At 47.8% G+C, this 15,773-nt stretch overlaps 1 protein-coding gene across 1 annotated transcript in view; it reads right to left on the bottom strand.

Moving 5' to 3' along the window:
- Window positions 1–383: 383 nt before the first annotated feature.
- The window catches only part of COTL1 (coactosin like F-actin binding protein 1), a 37,749-nt gene continuing 22,359 nt past the window's right edge, over window positions 384–15,773 (bottom strand). The window contains exon 4 of the mRNA XM_025427017.3: window positions 384–1,700. Coding sequence (XP_025282802.1) covers window positions 1,590–1,700 — 111 coding nt within the window. The 3' untranslated portion in view covers window positions 384–1,589. The remainder of the gene's footprint in view (window positions 1,701–15,773) is intronic.

Here is a 15,773-nt window from a genome sequence, read left to right as displayed (position 1 = left end):
AGCCTGTTTCCATAAAACAGGAATATAAACAGTACCTGTTTCTTCAGGTTGTCATTAAAAATTAAATAAGCTAGGGACTCCTGGGTGGCTCAGTGGTTGAGCATCTGCCTTTGGCCCAGGGCATGATCCTGGAGACCTGGGATTGAGTCCCACACCGGGCTCCCCATATGGAGCCTGCTTCTCCCTCTGCCTGTGTCTCTGCCTCTCTCTGTCTCTCATGAATGAATAAATAAATAAAATCTTTAAAAAACAATTAAATGAGCTACTGAATATGAACGTGCCTTGCCCCCAAGAGCTCCAGGAATTCCTGTTAGATCTGAACACAATGACTGTCTTTGTTGGTACAGTAGAGAAAGCAGCTTTATAAGACAAATCAGACAAACTTGTTTTTTGAAAAACAAAAAAAAAAACCATGTTTATTTCTGTAAACTGCTTGAGGGCAGATGTTCTTCACAACCCCAATACAGCACAGATTTCCTACCCCCAAATGAAATGAGCAAGGAAAAGAAGAAAGAACAACACAAACTGTGCTCATGAAGAACCAAGCCAATCTCATCTTTCTTTGAAAAAAAAAAAAAAATCCTTTTGAAGGCGTGGTGCAGAGCCAAGGTGAACACCACAGCTTTGGTGCCACAAGGGCAGGGACCCGCTCCCCCAGCGGCTCAGTGGCAGAGCCAGCCCTTGCCCCTGCCCCTGCTGTCCCTGTCGGCACAGAGGGCCTCCCCGAAAATGGGGGACCAGCCCCCCACTGTACCTGAATTCCAACTGCGTGGCCTGGCCTCCCTCCCAAGCATCCTTGTCACTTTGGGAGCCCCCGAGGGGAACCCTGAAAGACTCTTGGTCACAGATGGCCGTGGACCTGCGCCCCCCACCCCGTGCCACGACGAGACTTCAAGCCAAAGGGGAGGAATGAGCCGCTCCAGACTGCGAGCCAAAGCCGCTGCCGGGCAACTGTTAAGGCAAAATTTCTCTCTTCTGTGCGATGGGTGTCGGGCCTGAACGTCTCACTGCCGAGTACCATCCCTATTGGGACAGATGCGTGGCTTAGGCAACTCTGAATGGGGGGTGAGGGACCCTGGAGCACGCTCAGGGTGGGGGTCTGAGCCGGACGCGTGGGATCGACGTGTGTGCTGGCGAAGACGGCCTCCGACAGGCACGTCGGCCAAGCACGTGGGCGCCACGGGACACTAGACGGCGGCCCGGGCCCCAAGCGATGCGAGCTGGTGGCGAGGGAGGCCAGGCAGGCTACAGGGTAAGAGAGCGCCAGGAAAAGGGGTCACCACAGGAGGCGCCTCGGATCTGATGATGTGCATGGCGTGGCATCAAAATGATTTTCCTTAGAACAAGCAAGAGGGTGCAAAAAAAAAGGACATAAAAGAAAGATGTTCCATGAGCTTCAGGAGATAGGGCGCAGCAGGGCTCAGGGTCAGGGAACGGGGAAGGGGAGGTGGGCTGCAGACGGGGGGCGCGCACTGCCTCTCACGGCGTCTCCGGTCCCTGGTGGGCTGGTGGGCTGGTGGCTGGGGTGGCGGTCCCCTCCCCCGGGGAGCAGACGGATGACTTTGCAAGGGGCAGGGGAAGGGCTGGGGTTACTCCGTCTGGGCGTCGTAATTGGCTCCCCCCGCCTTCTTGAGCTCGCTCTTGATGAAATCTTCTTCCAACTCCTTCCGATCACTGATCACAAACTCTTTAGCAAAATTCTGCAAGAACAAAATGAAACACAGAGTTCCCGTTAAGAAAGGACAGGATCAAAGTGTGGCTGAGCCAACACGCCAGGAAGTCCTGGCATCTAAAATACTAAGAAATGATCAAAATGAAAATGTGGTGGCAGCGTGGTTTGGCAAGAAGTGGAGAAACCGTGACTGGAGATCAGGAAATGGGTGAGGTTGGGATGTAGTCTAGTCCCAAGACCAAGGAGATGGGCCAAGGTCAGACCAGGCTCGAATGCTGGCACTGTCATTTTTCTGGCTGTGTGACCTTGGGCAAGTCCCTTCAACTCTTTTGCTTCAGTTTCCTTGTCTGTGAAAGACCAACCTGTCCGGAGGAGAATAGGAGAGGAGGTCGGAAGGCAGGCTGGTGTGCTGGTAAGTGTTTAACGTCAGGCTGGCTATCCAAAACGAAAGGAAGAGAGAGAGAAAAGCCCTGAACTATAGCTCAGGCCTATCTCCTACCATAATTGGTTTCAGCCACCGTGATGAGCTGACTGGAAAGAGCCACTGTCTCCCCTGGGAGTGCACAGGCTTCAACCATAAAACCTGAATATGTGAAGCAGGTGATCTGGCTTTATTCAAGAACTCCAAGCCATGAAGAATCAACAGTTATTTTGGTATGCAGATCACGAGACTTCAAAAAACTAGGAAAATTTCAGGATGGTGAAAGGTAAGAAAGCAAAGAAATTTACCAAAATACAAACAACAAGTCTAAAGGTCAGAAAATCATTCCCCCTCCCCCCAAAAATGGCTTGCCATTTGCCATGCCAAGCCACTAAGGAAATAGTGTAAGCAATTAATACCGTTTATTAAGAACCTATGGATACCAGACATGGTCACACGCCAGCAAACATAATTCTTAACACTCTTTAATATGACCCAGCAATTCTACCCCTTGTTCTACCCTTGTCTCGAGACAAGGGAAATGAAAGCACATATCCCCACAAACACTTGGACACAAATATTCACAGCAGCGTTATTGATGACAGCCCAAAAAGTAGAAACCACCCAGATGTCTGTCAACAGAAAAGTGGGTAGACAAATTATAGTCTGTCCATATGATGGAACATTATTCAGTCACAAAAGGAATGAGGTGCTACTACACAACATCATGGATGAGTCGCAAAACCATCATGCTAAGTGAAAGAAGCCAGACACAAAGGACCACGTCTTGTAGGATTCCATTTATATAAAATATCCAGAAAAGGCAATCCACAGGGCAGCCCCGGTGGCGCAGTGGTTTAGCACCGCCTGCAGCCCAGGGCGTGATCCTGGAGACCCTGGATCGAGTCCCAGTTCAGGCTCTCTGTATGATGCCTGCTTCTCCCTCTGCCTGCTCTCTGTCTCTATGAATAAATAAATAAAATCTTAAAAAAAAAAAAAAAGGCAATCCACAGAGACAGAAGTAGATTTGTGGCTTTCAGGGACTGGAGAGGGTATGGGGAGCGAGTACTAACAGGGACATGGTTTCTTCTGAGGAGAGGAAAATGTTTGGGAACTAGATAGGGATAGTGGTTGCACAACACTGTGAGTGTACTAAATGCCAATGAATTGTATAGTTTAAAATAGCTAGTTTTATGTTATGTGAATTTTACCTTAATTAAAAAAAAAAAAGACTACAGGGACACCTGTAGTGGTTGAGCATCTGCCTTTGGCTCAAGGAGTGATCCCAGGGTCCTGGGATCAGGTCCCAAATCGGGCTCCCCGCAAGGAGGCTGCTTCTCCCTCTGCCTGTGTCTCTGCCTCTCTCTGAATACATGAATAAAATCTTAAAAAAAAATAAGTCACCATGCCTTTTAGAAGAATGAGTAAACCAAGAGAACACTCAAGGTCATGTTTTGCATATAAAGACAAACCATTTACCATGCCAAACCACTAAGATACCAACAGAGAGGGGAAGGTTAATTAATATTTATCAAGCAACTAATATGTGCCAGGTGCAGCCTCACACATCTTCTCACTTAATCCTCCCCTTCAGCATATTAGCTTTTTTTTTTTTTTTAAGATAAGATCCATGGGTTGGGCTTGAAGAGATTGTGTAACTAGCCCAGAATGACTAAACATCCTTCTGACTCTTTCTATTCCCATTCCATCATACTGTGCTGCTCAGCATTGGTGTCTGCCTTCAGACAGTGACCAAACACAAGTTGGACGTATGGGCTGGGAAGGGGAACTGAGAATTAACGTGTTTCTCAACCTGAGCCCCAGGGGTATGGGGGGGAGAGGCAGAGAGTAGAGGAGGAGGAAGCCAACAGCTCGAGATGCCTCTAGCAGGAAGTCCAAAGTTCCCCTGCTTTCTGATAGCTATATATGGCAATCTAAAGAAATAAGAACACTCCGGTTCATGTCTGTTAGCCATTAGAAGATTTAGATTAAGAAGAAGTTTGATAAGGCACTAAGAAATCTACAGTAAAACTGTACATGGAGCTATGCAGAATCCAACTTAAAACCATGAGTATATGAGAAGTCAAATCACAACCAAAATAAGGAGCAACCCAGAAGAACAGAATCTAGTAAAAACAAACATAACAATAAACGTAAATGAACAAAATTATCCCCCCCAAAACAGCTATGTCTCAGGCTACCCAAAAATACCCCCCTAAATTTTATGCTACATACTGAGACATGATTTAAAAATCAAAAGGAGGGCAGCCCCAGTGGTGCAGCAGTTTAGTGCCACCTGCAGCCCAGGGTGTGATCCTGGGGACCCTGGATCGAGTCCCACATCAGGCTCCTTGCATGGAGCCTGCTTCTCCCTCTGCCTGTGTCTCTGCCTCTCTCTCTCTCTCTGTGTGTCTCTCATGAATGAATAAATAAAATCTTTTTAAAAAATAAAAATCAAAAGGATAGGCAAAAAATGATTATATCAAAAAAGTACATAGAGAAGCAACCTCACCCACTCCCACTTGGGCATAGCACCTGCCCTCCAGGGGGGCAAAAGAGTGGGAGGGGTGGAGCCACGTAGAGAGGGCCCCAGCAGGCCTCCCCCACACAGGATGCTTGGCACCCCCAGAGGCTTCAAAGGTGAATTGACACTTCCCCTCAGGGTGTGGATGCTACAAAAAGTCCCCAAAAGGCCTGAGTCAACCTAAAACCCAACCCACATTGACCCCCTCTGTTCCTTCCAGCAAGCAGTCCTTGGAACGGGCCTTCCACTTGGTCGGGTGGACAGCAGCACCCCCAGGGAGTGGGCTTCATTGTGACATTTCAAAAAGAGGCAGAAACAGCAAAACCAGTTCTGTAGGTGGCCAGACCCCGACCTGGGAGCAACACACCAGATGGGAAGGAGTCTCTGTAAGGACCAGTCCCCAGCTGAGAACCACAAAAGACAAGTCTGAGCAAAGCACGGCCACCACCTCCCCGCTTTGCTCACACCTCCACTGTCAGCCACTGTCCCTAGCACCCTCCGCGTGTCACCAAACACCTACAGGGCAGAGGTAGGTGACAGTGAAGGCTGCAGGAGTCAGAGGCAATTCCTGACTTCGAAGGAGACAGAGCCCAGAGCAATGCTCACACATAGGGAGCTTTTCATTTTCTATTAGCCATGGTGGAAAAAAAGTAAAAAGAACCAGGTGACTAATAATTTTCATAGGATTTTTTAATCTAACTTTATATATCCAAAATACTGCCATTCTAACATGTAACCAACACACACAATCATTAATGGGAGCTTCTACATTCTTTTCTCCGTAGTTTTAGAAACCCAGCGTGCATTTTACACATACAACTGCTGATAGGGCGGGTCCAGATAGAACAGGAAAGAGTCCAAAAGAATAATGTGCTCAGTCAAGGAGAATCATTAATCATAAAAGAGCTGAGCTGATATGCGTGGAGGAGGGGGAGCTTTTGGAAGCCTGGAAATGTTCTATATCCTGATCTGGAATTGAAAGAAAAAAAAAAAAAGAGAGAGAGAGAGAGAGAGCTCTTAAAACTCTGACATTCACCCCATCATTTGGTTGAAAAGTACCAAGAAATGCAGAAAGGGGAAGCAATTCATCCCAAAACACACAGCAGCCTCATGGCAGGGGCCTTTGGGGCAGGTTCTGGCCCTGGTCTGTCCTGCCCTCCCTTCCACTACTCTAGACTGCCCATCCTTCCCACCACAGCCTCTGTTATACCCTGAAGGCCACATGTCAAAGATTTCAAAGCAAAAGGTGCCAGTCTGGAGGCATGGTCACCTGTGGTTCTAGAAAGATGTTTGTCATATGTGGGAACACTCCATCCCTGGCTGATAGCTTCCAGGAAGGGTCACTATCCCCTTTCCTTTTTTTTTTTTTTTTTTTTTTTGCCATGGAAGGACTTTTCTAAGGAAGAGGCTCATCCAGCTAAATCTGACTCCAGGATGGCCTGCAAACATGCAGTAACCAAGCTTAGGACACATTTGTCCCTGTGACTTTTCTCAAGTGCACATATGTTCATATTTCAAAAATGTAAGACAGACATTGCTTCCAGTGAAAGCTTCCAGTGGTCACTTCCACAGAAGGCAACTCTAGGACAGATCAGAGTGAGGCTCTGTACATAGTCAAGAATCTGTTTGTAAAGCTGGTTTAAGAAGCGTTTAAATATTTTCCTATCTTTGGTTTTAAACCATCTCACTTTTTTCCTAACTTTTTTTTTTAAGTAGTCTCCACACCCAGTGTGGAGCCCAACGTGGGGCTTGAGATCAAGCCTTGAGCTGAGATCAATAGTTACACACTTAACCAACTGAGCCCAGGTCCCCCTCAACCGTCTCACTTTTAAACAGCTCCCAATTGCCTGGGTTTAAACACCAACTTCAGTGCTAAAGTGTGCTGGGTGTGGATTTGGACCACACACAAACAGGAACAGTTGTCCATTTGCATCTCTAGCAGGCAGCACTCCCCAGGGACTTACCCCTGCACCCTGGGACTTACCACCACCCCTCCACTTCACGCCCCTCACTCAGTCTCCTCATGTGCAAAGGCAGACAATAAGACCTGCATTCTGGTGCCGTGCAAAGGGTCTGATGAGTGTGCAGAAGGCTTGGACACTCGAGGAGAGCTCCCCAAAATGATTAGATGATAGTTTAAGTGATCCTGGGTTTATCTTTATTCTCAAGATTGTCAGGGGAATCTGAGATGAAAAATTTCCTGAAACACTGCAAGTGAAAGCACAGGGAGTGGCAGGTTCCTCTTCCTTCACTCACAATGGTTTCTTCAACCCCATCATTTATTTTAACGAAGGAAAGTCCAGGCAATTCCTCAGAATAACCAAGGCAGTGACACAGGCATCTCCTCGCCCTTGCAGAGAGAAGACAGCAAATCCAGCTGCACACCCAAAAGCTGGGCATAGGGTTAGCCCTGGGAGGGCTGGCAGGAAGCCTGTTGGGGTAGAAATGTCGTCTCCTACCCAGAACACCAGGACTGGGGTGAGTTGCTAACCTCTGCAGAGAACATGGGTGCAGAGAAAGATGTGGGAAGAGAAAATGAGTGTGGAGTCTTTGACAGCTAAGCTTGTGATGTCAGCAATCCGCATTTCTACAAAATGGGGCAAGGGAAGAGAGGGGACCTTCATTGCACCTAAAGATAACGAGAGCTAATGACATTCATTCTTCTAACAAATATGTGCTAAGCACCTGTTCTATACCAGACATTCTCCTAGGTCCTGGGAAGGCACAAGTCTGGTGCTTAGGGCTCTCTCTGAGAGCCTGAGAGCATGTGAAGAGACCCAGGGGGTCCTAAAACACCCTGAGGGAAGCAGTCAATGGCTCTGGGCCCTGGTCTCTATATCTGTGAAAGAAGAGGGCTAGACAACAGGTTCTCCTGATACTTTCCCACCAGCCATCCAACGCTTTTCACCTAAGGCCCTTGGGCACATGGGACAAAATTCCACCTCAGAGGCCAGAATCTGAGGAGCAGTGGGGAAAACTGGCACAGAAAAGTCAACTATGAGATCAGAGGCTGGCTTTCAACAGGAAGATGTGCGCTAGCTTCAGGCCCATCCCAAACCCCTGCAGAGAAGTTGGGGGGGCGGGGGGGATAGAAGCTCTCCTCCCAGGGTGTGAGATGGTATAGGGGGTGGACAAGACACATGCTGGCTGGAATAATGTATCGTTTCCCCAAGTGGATAAAGATAAATTATAAACCAAAGACCTCAGTGTGCTGAGGGAAAGAAGTCGGTGCCCCGCAGCCTGCATCTTGCTAGGAGAAAGGACACCTCCCAGGAACATGTGCTGCATGAAAATGCACAGCATCAACCCGCTGAGTGTTCAGCTGCCAACCCCTCTGGGTCCTCCACACTTGCCCTCCTACAACCATTCTAATGAGCTTCAAAAGCCAAGGTTTTCAAAATCCTTCCAGCAAGGTGTAATTTACTCAAAAAGAACAGGTTCTTGTAACAGGCATGAGTCATCATAGAAAAGGGAAAAAACAAACAGCAAAATGGTACAGTCTAGCGTTCGGCAGATTTGGGAACAGAGGCACCTGCGTCACGCAGCAAAGTCACAAATGACATTACCCTACTTGGTAGGGAGAAAACAGAGGATAAGAGAGAGGCATTCGGTCACATTTCAGGTGGTCGCCGGGGAACGGTCCCATCTCCCAAGACGGATGGCAAGGGGGTGTGATGTTCTAGTGCATGCTGGGGAGGGCTGGGCCAAAACTAAACAGGGGCAGTTGCCCATACACCTCAAATCCTGACCCCAGGGAGGGTCACCCACCTCTTTAGCATTTGGGGGACCACCTGGATTCTGAGCCCGGCTCTCCTGACCACGGACGTTTACATAAGTCCCGACTCCCCTCTGCCTGATGTCTGACTATGGCTACGTCTAGATCGGGAATGGCAGGAATGTGGGAGACATACTTCACTCCTCCTGCATCCACCGCAGACGTCATAATCAGGACACTTTTCTCACGAGTCCAGACTTAGCATCAGAAGCCTTCTTAACCCAGAGCCCTGCTATCGATTGATCGATTGACAAGCACAGTTAAATCAAGGTTTTCAATTTCCGCCTGGTCAAAATTGTGCCCAGCATTTCTTGTTCCTCAGCCACACCCACTTTGGGGGAGTTTTCCCCAGGAAATAATTCAACAGTTTTTTGGGGTTTTTTTTTTTTTTTGTAATTATAACATATACTCACAGATGTTCGTTGTCAGTAAACACCAGACTGTTTTCACTTTTCAACAAAACCTGAATAAGTAAATAGTATCTACATCGAATACTTCATAGACATCAGAGACTTTTATACGAGATTTTATTTAATTTTTATGATCCCACGAGTTAGATGTTATCCTCCCAAATGCAGGGAAGTGAAGTAGCCAGCAAAAGGTCACACCTGCCGAGTGATGGGCTAAGCTTGGAACCTACAATTAAGCCTGTGCCAAGGTCTTTACCAGAAGAGTACGCACACATGTGCTATAGTCACTGACCAGAAAAGTATTCAGACATTAAAATTATCAATCCAAAAACACACTTATGGAGTGTTAAGTGAGAAGACACAGGCTGTACCTCTGCTGTGATTAATCACATTTGGAAAACACGATCCATGTGGCAAGGGCTCTATGGGAGTCAGCAGGAATCAGAAATTGCTGTGTGAGGCGGGGGTGGTTGATCATTATTTCCCTCCTTCTCTTTGTCTGAACCAGTTTTAAAAACCACAATGCCCTGGGGGAGAAAACAGGGTGCCTGGGGCTTGTTCCAGGAGGGACTCTCAAAGGCAGCATATCCAGGAAAAAATAATGACAAGAGAAGTACAAAAATGAGGCATGGTGCATGGAAGAGCCGAGATACGGGGGAAAAACCAAAGGACACAGCTGCACAGAGTACAGGCAGCGCCAGCCCAACAGGAACATGGGGTACACGTGTCCCCCATTGAAGAGGAGCTATCTGGATGCGGTGCCCTGGCTCCTTTGGTGAGGACCTGCCCGTTTCCTAGTCTGGGTCCCCACAGTGGGGAAACTGTATGCTGGTGACCGTGTCAGGAATCGCTGCGTGGGGCATGGGGGGCCAGCTGCTGGCCGGGAACAGGCATGGGCAGGCCACCACCGGCTGCCAGGGCCCTGGGACCCATCTGGGCCTTCGTGAGAGGTACGCAGGGCCCCGCCTGTGGGCAGAACTCTTTGCTTGTGAAAGTGGCTTCCATTTATGTGTCAGGCTCAGAGTGTGGGGTGTCTACCCCTCTCTCCTAAGAGCTTGTAACTTCTGGTTAGCAGGAGCCCAGAGTGAGCCACACGGCTCCCCACCGTACAGGTGGCCTCTGATCCCCCACCCTCTGCTTCTGCCTTGGCTCAAGGACTCCGCCTCCACATCTGAATATTGGGTGTAATAACAGCAGCTGGCCCACAATGACGGATCCTGGCTCCCATCCTGATACCCACACGGCCCTTCACAGGCTGCTGGGAGCATTGTATTTCCTATCAGGTAGTTTGTGTCTTAAACAAGCAACAAAAAGCCCCCCTGCCCAGGCCCAGGTGAAATGCATGAGCACAAAAGGCCCTTTCTGGTTCTGAGAATAAAGAGCCTTTCCATAAACCGCCTCGTAAACATTCCTGGTGAAAACAAACAGCTGACACCCTCTGGAGACCCACGAAGCAGCCACAGCCAGTTCCCAGAGTGCTGGGTCCCCAGAGTGCTGAGCGGCAGCGAATGCTCTGAAGGCAGAACAGCAGCCCCATAAATCTCATGACACCACAATCTCAGGAGTGCGGGTTCTCCCGGCCGACCAGGCCAGCTCTCCCCTCTGCGTGCAACTGAAATAAAAGCAGAGCCCTTGGAAGTTCCAGTCCACCCTCAAATCCGTCCCTGAGTGTAACTGGCTTCCACAGTTTCATGCCATCCTGAGACTAATTAGTGGACATTTAGGGATGTTCTTCTTCTGTCCTAGGACTACGCAAAAAGACACAATCTGATGCCTATGGGAACAGATTCGCTTCTTCACTTTTTAGCACCTGTCTTTCGCACTCTTCTAGACTCAAGGAGTGCTCTGTAGTACAGCAGCCATGGTCTCTGCCCTCAAGATTGCCTCCTAGGGTCAACTATTTACAATTCATGGAATCTCTAATTCATAGGTTCGTAGTAGAAACACAGATAAAGGAGCCATTAATTCTGATTGAGGCGGGTAGGAGAATGGTGTAAAAAATGAAAGTTTTGAAGGATGGATAAAAGTTCACCATTCACCAAAACAGAGAATCCCTTTGTCCATTCTTTGCATTTCTTTAATCCTTCCAACAGCTCCATGGAAATCTCACATTCTCTTTTCCATAACATCCTTTTCACAGATTCGGAAGATAAAGTTACTTGCCTGAGGTCCCAAAGCAAAAAGTTGACAGAGCTAGAATCTCAACTTGGGTCTCCTACCCACTAAAGCCCATGATCTTTTCCATTTGACGCAGCAGCATTCTTTTTTTTTTTTTTAAACAAGTGCTGAGCAATGATATTCCATTCCCAGTTTTTATTTTAAAGGCTCTACCGACCAAGAAGATTGGGTAAGTTTAAAAATAAATCTAAGAGGGTTTATTTCCCGCACAACTTCTCAGACTCTTTAATGTGCCAAGTGAATCTACAGAGGTAGAGTTTCCAAACCGCATGTGGCCTCAGAACATCTTCTTGGCGCTGAGGACTTTGCAAATGTGCAGCAGGACCAGGTGACTGCGTCTGGGCTCTGTGGCCAGGCGGTCTGGGTGCCACGCAATGCCCCGCCACATCTAAGCACGGGAACCCCGAGAAGTTACTTGGCTTCCCAGCACCCTAGACCCCTCGATCTATGAAATGGGGCTAGGGATAGAACTGGCCTTGTGGTGAAGAATAAATGATTTCAATATGGGGAGAGTCCTTCAAAGTGCCAAACACACGGTGGGGGACACAGTAAAACCATTGTCACGAGCGTTCTGAGCATAGTGGTACCCACATGTGGCCCTCCTGCTGGCATGTTAGTAGGTCTTAGCCCTGTGTGGTGAGAGGAGGTCCAGAATCTAAGCCAACCGTGCTCCCGGGGGGTAGAAGCCGTCAACATGTACATTAAGCTGATAGTTCCACACGGTCACTGAAACACCATCCCTCCTGCTCCCTGGGGGAAACACGCTTGCTCTCTTTTCCCCATGCTGTACCCTCTGGTCACTCCACTCTGTGGACATTCACAGGATGTTAAAAAATTAATAAAAGGATCACATGAATAAAGCCATTCTGCAAGGCAAGCATGCTGCATCACTGACAGAGTCTGCTCTAAATCAAGACAGCCTGTCCCGGCATGGACAGCAGGACCTGACAGTGGGGACTGCATTGTCCCTCTAATCCCGCACAGACGCCAGGACAATGGGCCGGGTGTTTTGTCCCGGGCATGAGCCAGGCACTTCTGTGCAGCAGACGACAGCTGTGGCGAGGCAGCCACGCATGCTGTCCACCCAGCACAGTCCCCAGACTCAAGTCTGGGTATCACCACTGTCCAGCCCAACCTGCCCAGCAGCCTGTCTGGTTTTGTCTTGCTTTCTCCCATCCCCAGTCACAGACATATCTCAGGTTCTCAGCCTGGCAGCACAGACTAGAGACCCACAATCAAACCTCCTGACTTTTAACTCCTCTGGGCTCCGGCCTAGATCTGCTGCTTGTTAGCCGTGGCTCTGGGGCAAGTCCAAGCCCTGCTCTGGGACTCAGTTTCCCCATCTGTTAAGGCACCTCTGCAGCAGGCAGGTGAGGGATGAATTGTCTGAAGTCAGCACTGGCAAGGCTGGACAAGGCCAGGACCCCTGGTGTTGTTGATGGTGGGGACTCTGGCCCAAGCCATTTGCAGGACATTGGGGCAATGTGGCTCAACCACAGACCTAGCATCTCCTAAGGAAATAATGCACAATGTCGAAAGCTGAGTGTCACAGTGTCGTCTAAAAGAGAAAGTTGGGAATAACAGCAGCAACTACTTCCATGTCTTTACTGAGGTCCAGAGAAGGTAAGCAATGTGCCCAAGGCTGCACAGCAAGCACTGGAGCTGAAATCTGAACCCACACCATCTGGTTCAAAAAGCTCCACTCCAGACCACAGCACCACAATGCCCCTTTGTCCAACAAAATAAAATGAGATTCCTTTAAAGGTCTGATCCATGAACAAAGCACCACACTTTTTTAATGAAAACTTTTCAGACTACGTCAAAACGGAATACGACATAGCAAGTCAACCCACCTGACTCTTCCTTTTATAAATAAGGAAACTATAGCCCAGGAAGGGAGTGAGACTTGCCCACAGCCAGGCAGGGAGTATGAAGACCCATTTTTCTTGATTCTAGTGTCTCTATGTCAGTTTACATTGTCTACATTTCATGCAAAGTACAAGGATGTGGGTATATTACTTTTATGACAATAAAAACCAAGGGCTTATCAATAATCTTAAACTAATAGTCAATCCACTTATTCACATGGAAATCATGGCAAGAGGCAGTTGGGGAAGTGCCACAGTCCACAAGACACAGAATCCAGAATAGCCCATCTGGAAGGTCCCTTAGAGAACATCTGTTCTGACTCCCTATTAAACAGAGAGGAAACTGGCATGTGTGCCAGGATTAGCACAATTTTAGTGACTGTGGAAAGACACCATTATGCCGTCATAATGGACCCTTTGTAACTTAAATGGCTGTATTTACAACTCTAGTATAAATGTGAGGTATTATAACAGCTTCAGATAATAAACCCTTTTAAATGCAGAAGTGAAAAATGCAAAAGGTAATGGTCAAAATGTCACACCATGCCTGCAGTGCAAGACGGTATCCCAGCTTCCACGCCAGAGTGGACATCTGGGCTTTTCCATCTACCAGCCTCCCTTTAACAACACCTGGGAACATGCCCAAGCTGCCAATCATGAAGCTCTGCCTCTCCAGAAGAACCACCATAGCCTGGACTGTTTCTGCTGTACAGAGGCCACCTAAGGCCAGACCCAGAGAAAGGAGAAAGGAGAGGAAGCTACTGCTGGAGCCCTGGATCCAGCCACACCTAAAGGCGGCAACCCCACACTTCCCAGTTTAGAAAGCCAGGCAATTCCCCTTTCTGCTTCAACGTCTTTGAGCTTGCAAACAAATGGATTATAACCGACAGTCCTAAGTGAAACTTCCCACCCAAGAATTCTATTTCCTCAAATCACCCTGGGCCACTGGCTCACTCCGAGTGAGTTCTAGATCAAAAAGGAACTCTGCAGCCGCTAATGGGGACGGGGTTTCCTTTGAGGGTGATGGCAAAGTTCTACAACTAGACAGGAATGATGGTTCCCCCAACACTGTGAATGTGTTTTAACACCACTGAGTCACACGCTTTAAAATGGATAAAATGAGCAATTTTATGTTACTGCATTTTATCACAATTTTTAAAATGGAAAGAAAAAGAAGGAACCCTACAAGATTCAAGAGACCGCCCCACTGGCAAGCATCCTCTCCCCACACGCCCTCTCCTGCTGGCCACGCACGTCCAGGCTGGCCAAAGGAAGAGCCTGGAAGGTGGAATTCAGCAGGAGACCTTTGACCACGGAACGGGCACTCTGGCATTTTTTCACTCTGCTGCCACAAAGGGGACCCCTGAAAGTTGGTTAACCATTAAAACCCAAATGGACCTGGTGAAAAATAGCCCGTGGGGTTAAGTAGGTGGCTTTCCAGAGCAAGGGCATCCATGCTGGGCAGGGTGCAAACAGCAGCATTAGCCAGTTAATGTCAGATGTGAAACCAATGACATTTACTAAGTAAACACTTACTAGTCCTAGATAGGGTGCTAACCCGCTTATGGAAGGTAATCTGACAACTCAGACCTTTTAAAAATGATTTTCACGTCTGTTAACTCTGGAACCCCACCCCCAGAAAACATATCCTAAAGAAATAGTTCATTCAGTCAGGGAGCAAAGGAGTTGCATGTATTAAAATGTTGGTTGGGGGCCCCTGGGTGTCTCAGTTGGTGAAGCATCTGCCTGGGTGTCTCAGGTCATGATCCCAGGGTCTGGGGATTGGATCCCTGTCCGGCTCCCTGCTCAGTGGGGAGTCTGCTTCTCCCTCTCTCTTTGCCCCTTGCCCTGCTCCTGCTCTCTCTCAAATAAATAAAATCTTAAAAAATTAAAATAATAAATAAAATGTTGGATGGAATGTTATTTATATAAATATAAACTGGAAACAACTCAGGAGGCCAACGGGAACACTTAGTACATTACGGTGCACTTGTCAAACAGCACACTCCACCACCAGAGAAGCGCTCACTACAAAGACTGCAGCCACATCATTTATGAAATTAGGTGGGTGGGGTAGGACAAGAAGCCCGTATAGAGTGTGATTTGCAGACTGTGATGCGCCGGAGTCGGGGAGCTCACCCCCGGAGCTGGCAGGGAGGATGGAAAAGACAGGCCACGATAATGTGAGGATGGGAATTCTTTTTTTTCTTTCCTAACATTATTGTGTAAGTCAGACTTTTATTTGAGGGATAATTTTAGATTTACAGAAAAGCTGCAGGAGAGACAGGATGAGAGTTCCCACATACCCCACACGCTGTGCTCATGAGGGGTAACATCTTACGTTACTGCAAAACATTTGTCATGATGGAGAAGTCAACATCGAAACATTACCGTCAACTAGACTCCAGACCTCGTTCCGATTTCACCAGTTTTTCTGTTCCAGGATCCAATCCACGATACCACGTCCCATACAGTCTATTTTTGTGTTTGTTCTCTTTTTGCTTTTTACAATTCAATGGCTTTTCACATAGTCACAGATATGAGCAACCACCACCATAGTCAATTCAAGAATATGTTCATCCTCTCAGAAAGAAAGCCCATACCTGTTGGCAAACATCTCCTGATTGTGGGCTTGGAGGAACCCTTTTGCAAAACAGAGAACCCTGTAGTAAGGAGAGAACTCTCCCTCATCTCCATTTTCCCCTGATTTATCTCTCTGGAATTCAGATTTTCTTTTCTCAGCGTGACCCCCAAGCATTAGTCCCAAATGAACCGCATTGGAAGTTTCCGACAGTACCAATTTTTATTACACCCAGGCCAGAAAAACACTTGGAAATTGAGAGCCCTCTAAGTAAAACTTTAGGAGCTCAGAGACAAAACCCCTCTTCCTACTAATCTAGTAAGAGAGAATGAGTGCTATTGAGC

The sequence above is a fragment of the Canis lupus genome, chromosome 5 (assembly GCF_003254725.2).
Source record: "Canis lupus dingo isolate Sandy chromosome 5, ASM325472v2, whole genome shotgun sequence".
Lineage (NCBI taxonomy): Eukaryota > Metazoa > Chordata > Mammalia > Carnivora > Canidae > Canis > Canis lupus.
The sequence above is the reverse complement of the archived record's forward strand: the minus strand, read 5'-3'. Positions and strand labels throughout refer to the sequence as shown.